Source organism: Numida meleagris, chromosome 22, assembly GCF_002078875.1.
Source record: "Numida meleagris isolate 19003 breed g44 Domestic line chromosome 22, NumMel1.0, whole genome shotgun sequence".
In the NCBI taxonomy this organism is placed as follows: Eukaryota; Metazoa; Chordata; class Aves; order Galliformes; family Numididae; genus Numida; species Numida meleagris.
This window is the reverse complement of record NC_034430.1, coordinates 1,257,151-1,270,039: the sequence shown is the minus strand read 5'-3', so window position 1 is coordinate 1,270,039 and position 12,889 is coordinate 1,257,151. Positions and strand designations below refer to the sequence as shown.

Below are 12,889 nucleotides of genomic sequence, written 5' to 3'. Positions count from 1 at the left end.
GCCGGCAGGCAGATGAAGTACATCCTGGTGACGGGCGGGGTGATCTCGGGCATCGGCAAAGGGATCATCGCCAGCAGCATCGGCACCATCCTCAAGTCCAGCGGGCTGCGCGTCACCTCCATCAAGATCGATCCCTACATCAACATCGACGCCGGAACTTTCTCCCCCTACGAGCACGGTGAGCGCCGGGGCGGGGCCGGGTTGCGGGGCGGGGGGGGGGGAAGGCAGCGCGGGTCTGCCCTGTGCCCTGTGCCCGGGGCCGGGCTGGGGCTGGGTTCTGGGGACTCTTCGGCTGGGTCTGTGCTGATGGGACAGAGGCAAATGGTTTCAAAGTAAGAGATGGGAGATTTAGGAAGAACTTTTTACAGTAAGGGTGGCGAGGCTCTGGCACAGGTTGCCCAGAGAGGTGATGGTGCCATGTCCCTGCAGACACCCCGGGTCAGGCTGTATGGGGCTCTGAGCTCTGATGGAGCTCTGGGTGCCCCTGCGCATTGCAGGGAGCTGGACCGGACAGCATGTCAGGCTCCCTTGCAACTCAAAACGATTCTGTGATCCGCAGCCTCCTTTCAGGGAGCTGAAGGGAGCACTGAGTTCCCCTGAGCCTCCTCCGGACCGAGCCCCCCCCGTTCCCCTGCTGCTCCCCGTAACGCTTTTGCTGCAGACCCGTGTCCATCTGCCTCACGCAGCCGATGCCCGCGCTGTGCTGAGGTGTGCGTGTTGCTCTGCGTGCCGCAGGAGAGGTGTTTGTGCTGGATGATGGCGGGGAGGTGGACCTGGACCTGGGTAACTACGAGCGCTTCCTCGACATCCGCCTCACCAAGGACAACAATCTGACGACCGGCAAGATCTACCAGTATGTCATCAACAAGGAGAGGAAGGGAGACTACCTCGGCAAAACTGTCCAAGGTGAGGCGAGGCTTTGTTTCTGCTGCTGGGAAATGCGTCCTGTGTTTCTGCCCCGCTTTTGGAATTCATCTCCAAATTGGAGAGAGATGGATTTGAAGGGCGGACTGTTCGGTGAGTAAGGAACGGGTTGGATGGTCGCGGCCAGAGCGCTGTGGGCAAGAGCTCCGTGTGCAGGTGGGGTGGTGAGGAGTGGTGTCCCCCAGGGCTCCGTCCTGGGACCGGTGCTCTTCAGCATCTTTACCACTGACATCGATGATGGGATGGAGTGCACCCTCAGCACTTTGTGATGGCACCGAGCTGAGCGGTGATACGACAGAGGGAAGGGATGCCAGCCAGAGGGACCGTGGTGAACCCCAAAGGTGGGCCCCTGCGAACCTGATGAGCTTCAGCAAAGCGCGAAGTGCAAGGTGCTGCACTTGGGGCAGGGTAATCCCAGATGTGTATGCAGGCTGGGAGAATTCCTTGAGAGAGGCCCTGCTGAGAAGGACCTGGGGGTCCTGGTAGATGGAAGATTTAACATGGGCCAGCAGTGTGTGCTTGTAGCTCAGAAGGCCAACGGCATCCTGGGCTGCATCAGCAGAGGGGTGACGGGGGGTGATTGTCCCCTCTGCTCTGCCCTCCTGAGGCCCCATCTGCAGTACTGTGTCCAGATCTGGGGCCCCAAACACAGGAGGGATGTGGAGCTATTGGTGAAGGTCCAGAGGAGGACCAAGGAGAAGATCAGAGGGCTGGAGCTCCTCTCCTGCAAAGACAGGCTGAGGGAGCTGGGCTTGTTCAACCTGGAAAAGAGAAAGCTGCAGGGAGATCTCATTGCAGCCTTCCAGTATTTAAAAGGAGATTATAAACAGGAGGGAAATCAACTTTTTACATGGGTAGACAGCGATAGGACAGGGGGGAACGGTCTTAAACTAAAGGAGGGAGGGTTTGGATTTAGATGTGGGGGGAAGTTTTCCACTGAGAGGGCGGTGAGGTACTGGCACTGCTGCCCAGAGCTGTGGTTGCTCCATCCCTGGAGGTGCTCAAGGCCAGGTAGGATGGGGCCCTGGGCGATCTGATCTAGCACTTGACCTAGCAGCTGACAGCCCCGCCTGCAACACGGAGTGGAACCTGATGATCCTTGAGGTCCCTTCCAACCGCAGCCCTTCTGTGATTCTATGAACGTGCTGTCTGACCTGCATCCCGGACTTGGATCTGACTTTCCGAGGCAGCCAGTCCTCAATGGGAACTGCAGACTGTTGTATCTGTGGGTAATTTGCTAGCTGGTTAAGATGGTTCTTGCTGTTTATCTTATTTAAATAATACCGTGGCGTCGTTAGAAGGCCCAGAGGATCTCTGAGGATCAGGTCAGTCTGTGTCCTTTTCAGGAATCCTCCACAGCTGTTTCGGATAAAGATTGCTGCAGACAGTTTAAAAACAAGCTGACTCTCTGAGCTCAGTGCGCGGAACTGTTTGTACTGGAAGCTTAAAAGAAACATTGCTTACATCTGTTTAAATGGAAGCGGGGTTGCGTTTCCTGCCAAGGCACCTCTTGAAAACTGCAGCCAAAAATAACCATTTCAAAACTCCAATCCTTGAAAAAGACGCGCATCGTTGCTTTGGGACGCGGTTTGGAAAGCACTAGCTATTTCTTTTCAGTAATTTCCTCTGAAGTGAGTGAAGCTGTGGTCTGACTCTTCCCACGGCTTCTTTCTCAGTGGTCCCCCACATCACGGACGCCATACAGGAGTGGGTGATGAGGCAGGCACGCATTCCTGTGGATGAAGATGACGTGGAGCCCCAAGTCTGCGTGATTGAGGTCTGTAGCTCTTCAAAGAGTTTTTACTTCTGGACGGAATACACCAAGCTGTGTGCACGTTTTGTTGAGCAAAGCTTATCACCTTTCAGGAATGCTTGACTCTGCATGTTGTTGAGTTCTTACAAATCGCTTCTGTCAGCTTTAATCTTTTCAGTGCTCCGTGTCTGAATCTGTAGACAGAAAGACTTAGGTCTCAGGCATTTGCGTTTTTGAGGCCCTCTGCCTCAGATGAGCCTAAGGAATGAATTTTAATTAGAACTTGATACTTGGAAGGCTGAGTTAATCAGGAAGTAGGGCAGTCACCTCGAGGTACCTGTCTGCTCCTCAGGTACCTCTGCTCCCTTAGGGAATCAGAGGGCAGCGGTGGGAGTGTTTTGCTGGCACTGTATGTATGTGCTGGCACTGTATGTATGTGCTGGCACACTTCAGCAGGCCTTTGTAGCAGAGGATGTCTTGATGCTAACTTCAGTTCTAAACACCTTTGTCTTTTCCAGCTCGGCGGGACGGTGGGCGATATTGAGAGCATGCCCTTCATCGAGGCCTTCCGCCAGTTCCAGTTCAAAGCCAGGAGGGAGAACTTCTGCAACATTCACGTCAGCCTCGTTCCTCAGGTACGGAGCTCAGGTGTTGCTGGGGTGGGTGCTTCCCCTGAGCCCCTGCTGCTGTCTAACGATGCATTCTGAAACGCCCTCTCTGCATGCACTGTTGTATTTGGGATTCTCTGCATGGAAACTTGTGGAAGATGTGCAGAGAGTATTTGGTCCTGTATTTTATAAACAGGAAGCGAACAGAAAGTGTTCAGAGTTTGGAAACGTGTTATAAATAGTTGGGAGTGGGGCAGCAAACTCTGCCTTTCATCTTTAACTGCTGCTTTCTCTCGTGGACACCCGGGAAGCTTTTGCAGGTAGACGTGCTTTGTAGGGCTTGGTTCAGAAATGCAACCAAAAAGCTGTTGTGAAGCTGTGCTATGAGGAGAGAAATGTAGTTAGAAATCACAAAGGAAAACATAGTATTCTTATGTGCCAACTCAGTGGTGCAAGCTCCAGTCAATACCAAAGCATAATGGAGCTCCTTCATGGCACGTAATGCCTGGCACGACCTCATCTGTGTTATCTGACCCGGCTTTGAAGACAATTTACAATTTTATCCACCCCAAAACCCTCATGCTGAGAAAATAATTCTTCCGTGGTTGTTGACAGTACCAGAGAGCATCCTCTGTAGCACTAGAGCTCTGTAGGTGAGAGTTCCTCATCATGGAACTGGATGTGATGGAGTAATTTGACTGAGTTCCTGAAGTGCAGGTCAGTCCCTTTTCTGCTCTCCTCTCTTCTCTTCCCTTTGCATCCAGGCTGGGTGATCTAGGGAGAGAAGACAAGGAATGTAAGATGCGTGGTATTCGGAGGGAGAAGTGAGGCTCTCTGTCCTGCAGTGGAATGAATTCCTGCTCACTGTGCAGACTTCAGCTCTGGTTTCTTCTGGTTGCTCTCAGTCTTTGGTATTAAAGTGATAGCACAGAGGAGTATTTGAAGCTGATTTGTCTAAAAGCGAGGTCAAAGTTCTAGAAGACGAGCAGGGTGGGGAGTCCCCAGTAATGTGATGTGATGCTGTTTAGCTTGAAATGTTAATGCAGCCAATTCTTCTCTTTGACCAGCCAAGCTCTACAGGAGAGCAGAAGACGAAGCCCACCCAAAACAGCGTCCGGGAGCTCAGAGGTCTGGGTCTCTCACCGGATCTGGTAAGCTCTGCTGCGTGGCTTTGGGTTTGGAAATGAAGCTCTGGCAATGTGATCTGGCACTCAGTCTAGTGGCTGGGGGGTTGGAACTCTGTGATCCATCGGGTCCCTTCCAACCCAAAGCCGTTCTGTGATTCTGTAACCCTATGCTGCAGCAGCATCCTGGCCTCATTAGTGCTGAGGTTGGGAGCTCTTGTGGTGGTCCCACGGAGCGGAGCTGTTTTCTTTCCCAAGTGAAAAGATGGCTTTGTTCAGCTTTGTTCAGCTTTGTTACGTGAGTGCTTCTGCTCTGCTTCACAATGTGATGTTGCCGTTCTGTCAGATCGTTTGCAGGTGCTCCACTCCGCTGGATACCTCGGTGAAGGAAAAGATTTCCATGTTCTGTCATGTTGAACCAGAGCAGGTAAGGATTGCTGTCTGCATGTACGTGTGATACATGTTCTGGCTGTTTGTAGGGTGCTGGGGGGGCTGTATCTGAGCACAGAGCTGATGTGTTCTAGCTTTGCCTTTCTGGGAGCTGCATAATTTATCTGCTTCTTTGCCTTACCTACATTCTTTACATCAGTAAACATTACAACAATGATCCCTTTTATGCTGACTTTTTTTTTTTTTTAAGTAAATACACTTAGGCTTGGAATTCCATGGCATCCAAGGTATTTTCTGAATAGCTGGTTTTGACCTCAGTCAAAAAAACCCACAAGAAGAATGAGTATTTTTCAGTGTTGAGAGGCCAGAGGGCAGTTGCCCCAAATTAAAAGGATTTGTGAATGCATTTCTGCTCGCTGCTCCTCGCATGATGTTATCCTTCTGCCCAAGCCTGCATGAAAAGAATTGCCCAGGAGTTTACATGGGGCTCCCCCCGCTCTGGCTGGCTAACCTGCTGCTGGCCAGGAGCTGTGTGTAAGCTGGATCTCACCACACACTTCCCAGGAAGTTTAATACGACTTTACCTGGTTGTTGCCCACCTGCAGTTGCACTTAACGTGAATACAGAGGAGAGGAGTTACAATTCAGGGGCTTTTATCAGTGAGGTGCTGAGCTCTGCTTCCACGCGAGCCAGGAGAAGTGACACTTTAAAAATAGCTGTGCCTATATCTCTATCTAACTGCCTAAAAATAATTTGCCAGGCGCTCAGATCAGCTCTTAACGCCGCTGGTGTTTGATGAACAGGTCATCTGCGTTCACGATGTCTCTTCTATCTACCGGGTTCCTCTGCTGCTGGAGGAGCAGGGCGTTGTGGATTACTTCAGGCGCAGGCTGGACCTCCCCATCGGCAGGCAGCCCCGCAGGATGCTCATGAAGTGGAAGGAGATGGCTGACAGGTGAGCTGCGCCGCGGAGGGTGAAGAGCCTGGTGGGGTTTCTCTGCTCGTAGCTCGGCAGGCTGCGAGCGTGCTCCGTTCCCATCCTGTGTTCTGCAGCGTCATCCTGTGCCTTGAGGATTCTGCTCGACGGGGGTGGGGGATGGAGGTGAAAAAGCTGTTGTTGGTAGCGCTGAAATCCGTGTCTGGGCATGCATGGCAGTCATCAGCTGTGTCGATGCAAAGAAGTGCCTTTGGGGTGTGCTTTCGAGGGAGCGAGGCAGCTGTTCTGTAACTCTTCTGTCTGAGATGCTGAGGGACCACAGTGCTCGGTGCTTGTGGAGCATTGAGCTGAGGGTTTTCAGTCTGCACTCGAGCCCTTCCTGAGCCTGACACGTGTCTGCCCTGGGAAGGCACAGAGCAGAGTGCTGGATGCTTCCTTCCCGTTGTAACACGGGGCACTGCTGCAAAGAGTGTTTCATTTGGGCAGGGACAGCCCTCGTTAAGCAGGGTGAAGGAAGGTACCTAGCAATTTGGGCACGAACTTCCAGCAGAATCCCTTCGCTGTGAGCAGGAAGCTGCGTGCATGGCACCGTGTCGGGTGCTGGGGGTGCAGAGGAGGCAGCACGGCCTGGGGTTCTGCAAGTCACCTTTGTATTCCTGGCTGCTGCAGTGAGCTCTGTCAGCGGCGTGGGAATGCTGTACAGGAGAAACATGCAGAGCTGTGCTTTGATCTCGTCTCCCCGTAACTTACTGCTGACTCCTTGGATCCTCCTGAAGAGGCAGCTTGGATCTATTCCCAGTGGCTTTTTCTCTCACGTTGCTTTTTGTTTCTCGCATTCTTGCTTTGACGTTTGTAGGTTACAGTCATTCCTGGAGGCCTCCTCTTCCACAGGAGGTTTCTCTTCCCACTGGCAGACTTGCAGAGGCTGAGCTGTTTCTATCACTTGGAGAGGGTTGTCGGTGATTTCACCCCTGTTTTCTCTTAGTGATGAGGTAACCCCATGTTTGGCTTTTCCCTCAGGTATGATCGTCTCCTGGAGACGTGCTCCATTGCGCTTGTTGGCAAGTACACCAAGTTTTCAGACTCCTATGCCTCCGTCATTAAAGCACTGGAACATTCTGCACTGGCTATCAACCATAAACTTGACATCAAGGTGTGTAGTTCCCTGCCCCAAATCCACCTGCAGTGCCACCCCTCTTCGTGAGGCTTCTCATAAACCGTGAGGGAGAGTTGGTTCCCCCAGTGAACTTTGAAGCTGCATCGGATTACAGCATCCAGACATCTGCTGTCAGCTGTAGAACAGCAAAATCTGTGGGTGCTTCCCAACCAGCTGTGTTTTATGGTGCAGAATGGGAAGGGCTTCTGGTGCCCGTGCACAGAGGCCTCGCATGGCCTTACAGAACCACGTAGCTGTATTCCAGGCTTCACAAAGAGAAGGGTGGTGGTTCAGACTGGAAAAGCTGCAGTTTTCCCAGTGCCTAGCACTGATGACAGCATTCTTTAATGATAAGGACCCATGTTTCACAGTGTGCTCTTGTTTCGTTGGTACCTCTTGAAGGTTAGATGAGGTGTGTTTGTGGAATGGTGATCTGCTCTTCTTTTGTGGTTGGTTGTCTGCATCTCGTGCTGCTCAGCTGAGATGTGACACTGAGTGAGTCCGAGCCACGTGGGTTTGGGGTTCGCTGCGTCACAGCAGGGGGAGGGAGATACAAAGACATGGCTTCAGTTTGTGCACACCCGTCACGGTGGAGGGGAGCAGTTCTGTTGGCTAGCAAATGGGAAACGAGTGCAGAAAACCCAAAAGTATGGAGCAGGACACAGACCAAGAGCTATCCAGGGGCGAGGAGGAGGAGAATTGAAGAGTCTCTGTGTTGGTGCCCCTCTGGCTCGGTCTCATTGTCCTTTTCTGTTTGTTTTTTTTCCCAGTACATCGACTCTGCTGACTTGGAGCCCTCCACCCTGCAGGAGGAACCTGTCCGGTACCACGAGGCGTGGCAGAAGCTGTGTGGTGCTCAGTAAGATCCTAGTGCTTCTTTGGGCCGGGGCTGATAAGTTTGCTGCTGTTGATGCTTTGGGAATGAAGAGCCTCGCTGTAAACCTTTGTCTTAGGCACTGTATGCAGCCACGCTGCCCCAGAGACCTCACAGTGAAATTTTGGATAGAGGTAGAAGAGGGAGGTGGAATGGAAAACTTAAAAAATCAGGGATTCTGTGAAGAGCAGCAATAGGGGAATTGATTTGCACAGGGAAACAGGGAGAAAGGAAGGGAGGGAAATGGTGGGCACTGCTCAAACTAAAGGGTGTAAGTGTGCCACGGGGTTCTGCAGGGAGAAGATGTGAGAAGGGGAGAAGTGTTGCAGTGCACAGAAATGCCAGGAGTTTCCTGGGCTCGGCAGTGAGGAGCAGAGGGGCTTTGTTGACAGGCTCGGGGTGCTTGGTGAGCCCCCTGTGAATGGCATCTTCTTGTCCTGCAGCGGGGTGCTGGTTCCTGGCGGATTTGGTGTTCGGGGCACAGAAGGCAAAATCCAAGCTATTTCCTGGGCAAGAAAACAGAAGAAACCCTTCTTAGGTGAGAAACATTTTTCATCTGTATGAAGAAGTAGAGCGAAGGAGGAGATTGAACAACAGCGCAGTGGACTTCAGCGAGAGCTTTGCTGACTTCCATGGCTATCCAGACTGTACAATGCCAAAGTGGCTGAGGGCAGCGGTGTGCTGAGCTGTGCTGAGCTGTGCCACCTCCTTAGCTGGCTGTCACACGGGGTTGGCAGGGTTGCAATGGCAGATCCCTGCGCTGGGGTCCGAGTTGCAGGGGAGGCCGTGGTGGTCTCGCTGTGTTTCTCAGTGATGGCGCGGGGCCTTTGCTGCATGGGCTCAGTGTGGTGCCTCGTCCCCACTTCATCTGTGTTCTGCCTCTTCTTCTGCAGGAGTCTGCTTGGGAATGCAGTTGGCAGTAGTGGAGTTTGCACGCAACGTTCTGGGTTGGCCAGGTAATTGCACAGAGCTGTCCCCGGGCGATGGATGTCTCATTTTGGCTGCTTGGGTAACGCCCATAATTCTTTCCATTTTTCACTGGCACGTAGATTGCATTTTATTTATCATAGGCTTGTAGGAAATGCCCCTCCTCCTTTGCCAGCTCAAAGGAAGAAGAATAATCTCATTCACGCAGAACCCAGTGGAGGCATTCACTTGGCGTTCAGTGTGACACAAGTGGAGCTGTGTGCACAGGACAGCCCGTGTTCCCTCGCAGCCCCTGCCCACACAGGCTGAGAAGCAGTTCAGCTGGGCAGGCAGCAGCGCCTGCTCCGTGGGTTGAATTGCTTTCTGGGCTCAGATAGTGCAGGTCCCCACTGTCAGACCTTCCTCCAGAGTGCCAAACTGAGCTCAGTGCCTCAGGCTGATTCTGAACTTTCACGGATGGTGAAGGTGAGGGGGAGGAACGTGTTTCTGAGCCCTCCTCCCTCCCCCATTCCCTGCCCTATGCAGAATATCCTATGCTGTGTCTGTGTACTTCCATGAGAGGGACTTAAAGGTGTTTCTAACTGCTGGATCTAACATTGCAGATGCGAACTCAACAGAATTTGACCCCAACACCACTCATCCTGTGGTGAGTATGCCGTGACTTGCTCGCAGGATCTTCACTGTGCTCGAGTTGGTTTTCACTGCTCATTAATCTGCACGGAACATGTCACTGCCTGCGTGGCTGGATGGCAGCTGCTGCTTCTGAGGGGACTGCAGTGCTGCCCTTCTTAAAGGGCGCCTGGAGGCTGTCTGCTTTCACAGGGGAGCAGTCCACACACAGTGATATCTGGGTCCAGTGGCATCTGAGTATCAATCAATGTAATGATGACCTCAGAAATTAACAGAGGCAGACAGGAATTGCCCGGGAAGTCTGGGTGGGACTCAGCCTGCAGGCCGCGTGCGATCCCACGGCACAGGTTGGGTTCTGCTGTGGTTTAGAAGGAGCCTTGGAAGGAGAGGGTTTTGGAAAAGTGAGCTTACCAAGTCGCTTCTCAACCTGTCAGTGATTTCTGGGGTTTGTTTGTGTGGAGTTGTTTTTGTTTATTCCTTACTGACGTAAACTGCACTGCCTTAGCACTGAGAGCCACGTGGGCTTTGACTGGGACCATTTCTTCTGGCAAAACTTCTCCAATACCCCCAGGCCTCCGTGTGTTCTGTGCAGCCTTCCTGGAACGTTAATCTGGCTCTGCTGCTCTGCCCTGTCAGGACAGTGTTCTTTGGGCTGCTGTGCTTGTTTCCTGCATTGATGCTGATTTTTTTTTCCCTGTTAATATTTCAGAGTCTGCATGGGGCTGCGCGTCCCTCAGCCTCACCCTGCTCTGAATTTCCCAGGTGATCGACATGCCGGAGCACAACCCCGGGCAGATGGGTGGAACCATGAGGCTTGGCAAGAGAAGAACGCTCTTCCAAACGAAGAACTCAGTTATGAGTAAGGCATTTCCCACCTGCACGTTCCTGGTGCTCGTAGGAATTTGTCAAAACGTGGCGCTGTGTGAGCTGCCTGGTGTTTGCTCACAGACATTCCCCTTTCCTTTGGTGTAGGGAAGCTGTACGGCGATCACGACTTCTTGGAAGAGAGGCACAGACACAGGTTTGAGGTACGGCTGCTGCTGCGGGTGCTGGGCTCCCCTGTACAACCCAGGCACAAAAGGGGATGGGTTCTCTTGCTTCTCGCCCTCTAGGTCAATCCAGAGCTGAAGAAATCTTTTGAAGAGCAAGGCTTGAAGTTTGTTGGCCAGGATGAGGAAGGAGAGCGGATGGAAATAGTTGAGTTAGAAGGTGAGAACCTGCTGAGGGGCACTGAGCACGCTCCTGCATGGAGCCACGCTCCCTCAGAACCATTCCACGGATAAAATGACACAATGTGGTGCCCTTGGGGGAGCAAGAATCGGGGTAGGGAAGACCCCAGTGTCAGTGCTTTCAGCACACGCGTTCAGCCGCAGGCCTGCAGCCTTCTCAGTGATGTGTCCCGTGTTTCTTTTTTTTTTTTTCCTCGTAGAGCATCCGTTCTTCGTGGGTGTTCAGTACCACCCCGAGTTCCTCTCCAGACCCATCAAACCATCCCCGCCGTACTTCGGGCTGCTGCTGGCGTCTGCAGGAAGGCTGTCTCATTACCTGCAGAAGGGCTGCAGGCTCTCACCCAGGTGGGTTGGGGGGTGATGCCAGACCTCTGGTGGGACAGCGCTGCTTCCTATGGGGTGAACTGGAGAGTCAGAGAGTGGGGATGTGGGTAACGGGGTGTGCAGCACCCTGAGCACCACAGATACCCCTCTGTGATGTGCCGCCTTCAGGAGGAGCACCCAGTGCCCTGCTGGGAACCAGAAAAACGTCAGGATGCTGAGCCGGGCCTGCTCTTGCAGATGGTTTTCTCCTTTCAGCTCTTTTCTCCTTGTAAAGGGCGATGCTGAAGGTGTGCTTTTATAGTAGGGGCACTCGTGCTAAACAGCACGACAACAAAAAACCACTAACGGGGCCAAAGGCAGAGAGCACTGAAGCATCAGGGCAAGGCGTAAAGCAGAGCCCTGCTCCGCCTGGGCTGGGTGCAGCCCAGCTGAACCGCAGCAGTTCTGTGCTGGTGCCTGGGGAGCAGCCATCCCTCGTACCCCTGCTGATCTGTGAGCGCAGTCTCTGTGTCGTGATGCCTCATTTCAGTGCCCCGCAGCTGCAGGGATGTTTTAATTTCCTGCTTTGGCCGCGGGGATGAGGCAGCTCCTCCCAGCCAAGGAGAACAAGTTCCATCCGTGCTGCAGCAGCTTAAGTCAGCGCTGTGTGTGTGGGGGGAGTTTCTGTGCTGCTGGGAGCAGATCGTTTCGTGCTCAGCACGTAACCAGGAACACGTGTGGCGGTGACAGCCCAGCCTCTGTTCCTCGCAGCTGTGCTGGTGCAGCTCTCACTGCGTGCTCAGCCAGGCTCCTCTGAACGCAGCGGTGCAGGTGAGGGCAGGTGCTGCTGCAGTCTGTGCACTGGAGCGATTGTGGGTGCAGGGGTGGGCTGAGAGAACGGCGAGGAACCCAGCAGGGACAAGGCCAAGGGCTGGGGGACCATCCCAAACTATCCATGCGTGCTTTGGGACCACGCAGCACCAGTGTGTGTGCATCACTGCAGCAGTTCACCCTGGAGGTCCAGGGCTGGGACCAGCTGGGAGGAGGTGGAGGGAGCTGGGCTTCTCTTCACGGGGACTTGACGGGGTTGCTTGTCAGGACAGCATCCCAGCAGCGCTCAGAACGGGTTTTGCATAGAATAGTGAAGAAGTGTGGGATGGGAGGATGAGGTGGAACGGGCAGAGATGTGAGTGAGGCCCCAGCCCCGCGTGCTCCGGCAGCTCGGCCGTGCCGTGCCCGGGGCGCTGCCCCGTGGAGCTGCAGGTTGGTGCTGAAGCTGGGGGGTGGATGAAAGGCAGCGGGCGGTCAGCAGCAAGCTGGAAGAGAACGCACTGGGGGGGTTGGGGGGGGGGTAACCAGTCTGTGTCCCATTAACTTGGTGTCCATTAGCTTGGTCTTAAAATATGTTACGTTATTCATCTTAGAGTTTGCCAATTAGAATCAATGCAGGTGGCCCAGCCCTACGTGCAGTGGGAGGGCTGCGGGGAGCTCTGCTCGTCTCCCTGTCCTCGGGCAGCAGGACGCGCTGTGCCGGGCACGGCTCTTGCTGCAGGGCGATCTGGGAGCGCGCGCCCGCTCAGCTCCTCCTCCGTGTTCTGCAGGGACACCTACAGCGACAGGAGCGGCAGCAGCTCACCCGACTCGGAGATCACGGAGCTGAAGTTTCCGTCCTTCAATCACGACTGATGCCTGGTAACTCCCAGCGCTCCCGACCTCCCCCCTCCCTTGCAGAAAGGAAAACCCGTGGCTGCTCTGCTCCAAGTGCGGGTGCGCGGCTGCTGCCCTGCAGCACCACGGATTCCTTTTCTTTTCCTTCAGATGCGTCGTGGCTGGAGAGAAGAGCCCCCGTTTGGTTTTCCAGGCACGCGCAGCAACAACGTGAGCGCTCTCCGCTTCGGCCTTCCCTAAGTTATGGTTTATACACTTTTGTTACCGCATCCTCTCCGTTTCCTCCGCTCTTCTTTTGCTTTTCGGCGTCGATGTTGAATCGTAACAATTGCAGCTCCGTGAGCTCCGTCCTGCAGGTACAACAGC

The 12,889-nt window shown here is 53.7% G+C and overlaps 1 protein-coding gene across 1 annotated transcript; it reads left to right on the top strand.

The window, feature by feature from the left end:
* On the top strand, positions 13–12,547 carry CTPS1 (CTP synthase 1). The gene is made up of 17 exons (XM_021375381.1): positions 13–178; positions 736–906; positions 2,601–2,701; positions 3,196–3,312; positions 4,353–4,436; positions 4,756–4,836; positions 5,603–5,754; positions 6,757–6,889; positions 7,663–7,751; positions 8,210–8,304; positions 8,660–8,722; positions 9,296–9,339; positions 10,086–10,182; positions 10,296–10,351; positions 10,436–10,532; positions 10,753–10,897; positions 12,457–12,547. Exons 1-17 carry the CDS (start codon positions 13–15, stop codon positions 12,539–12,541), a joined length of 1,776 nt encoding a protein of 591 aa, XP_021231056.1. The 3' UTR covers positions 12,542–12,547.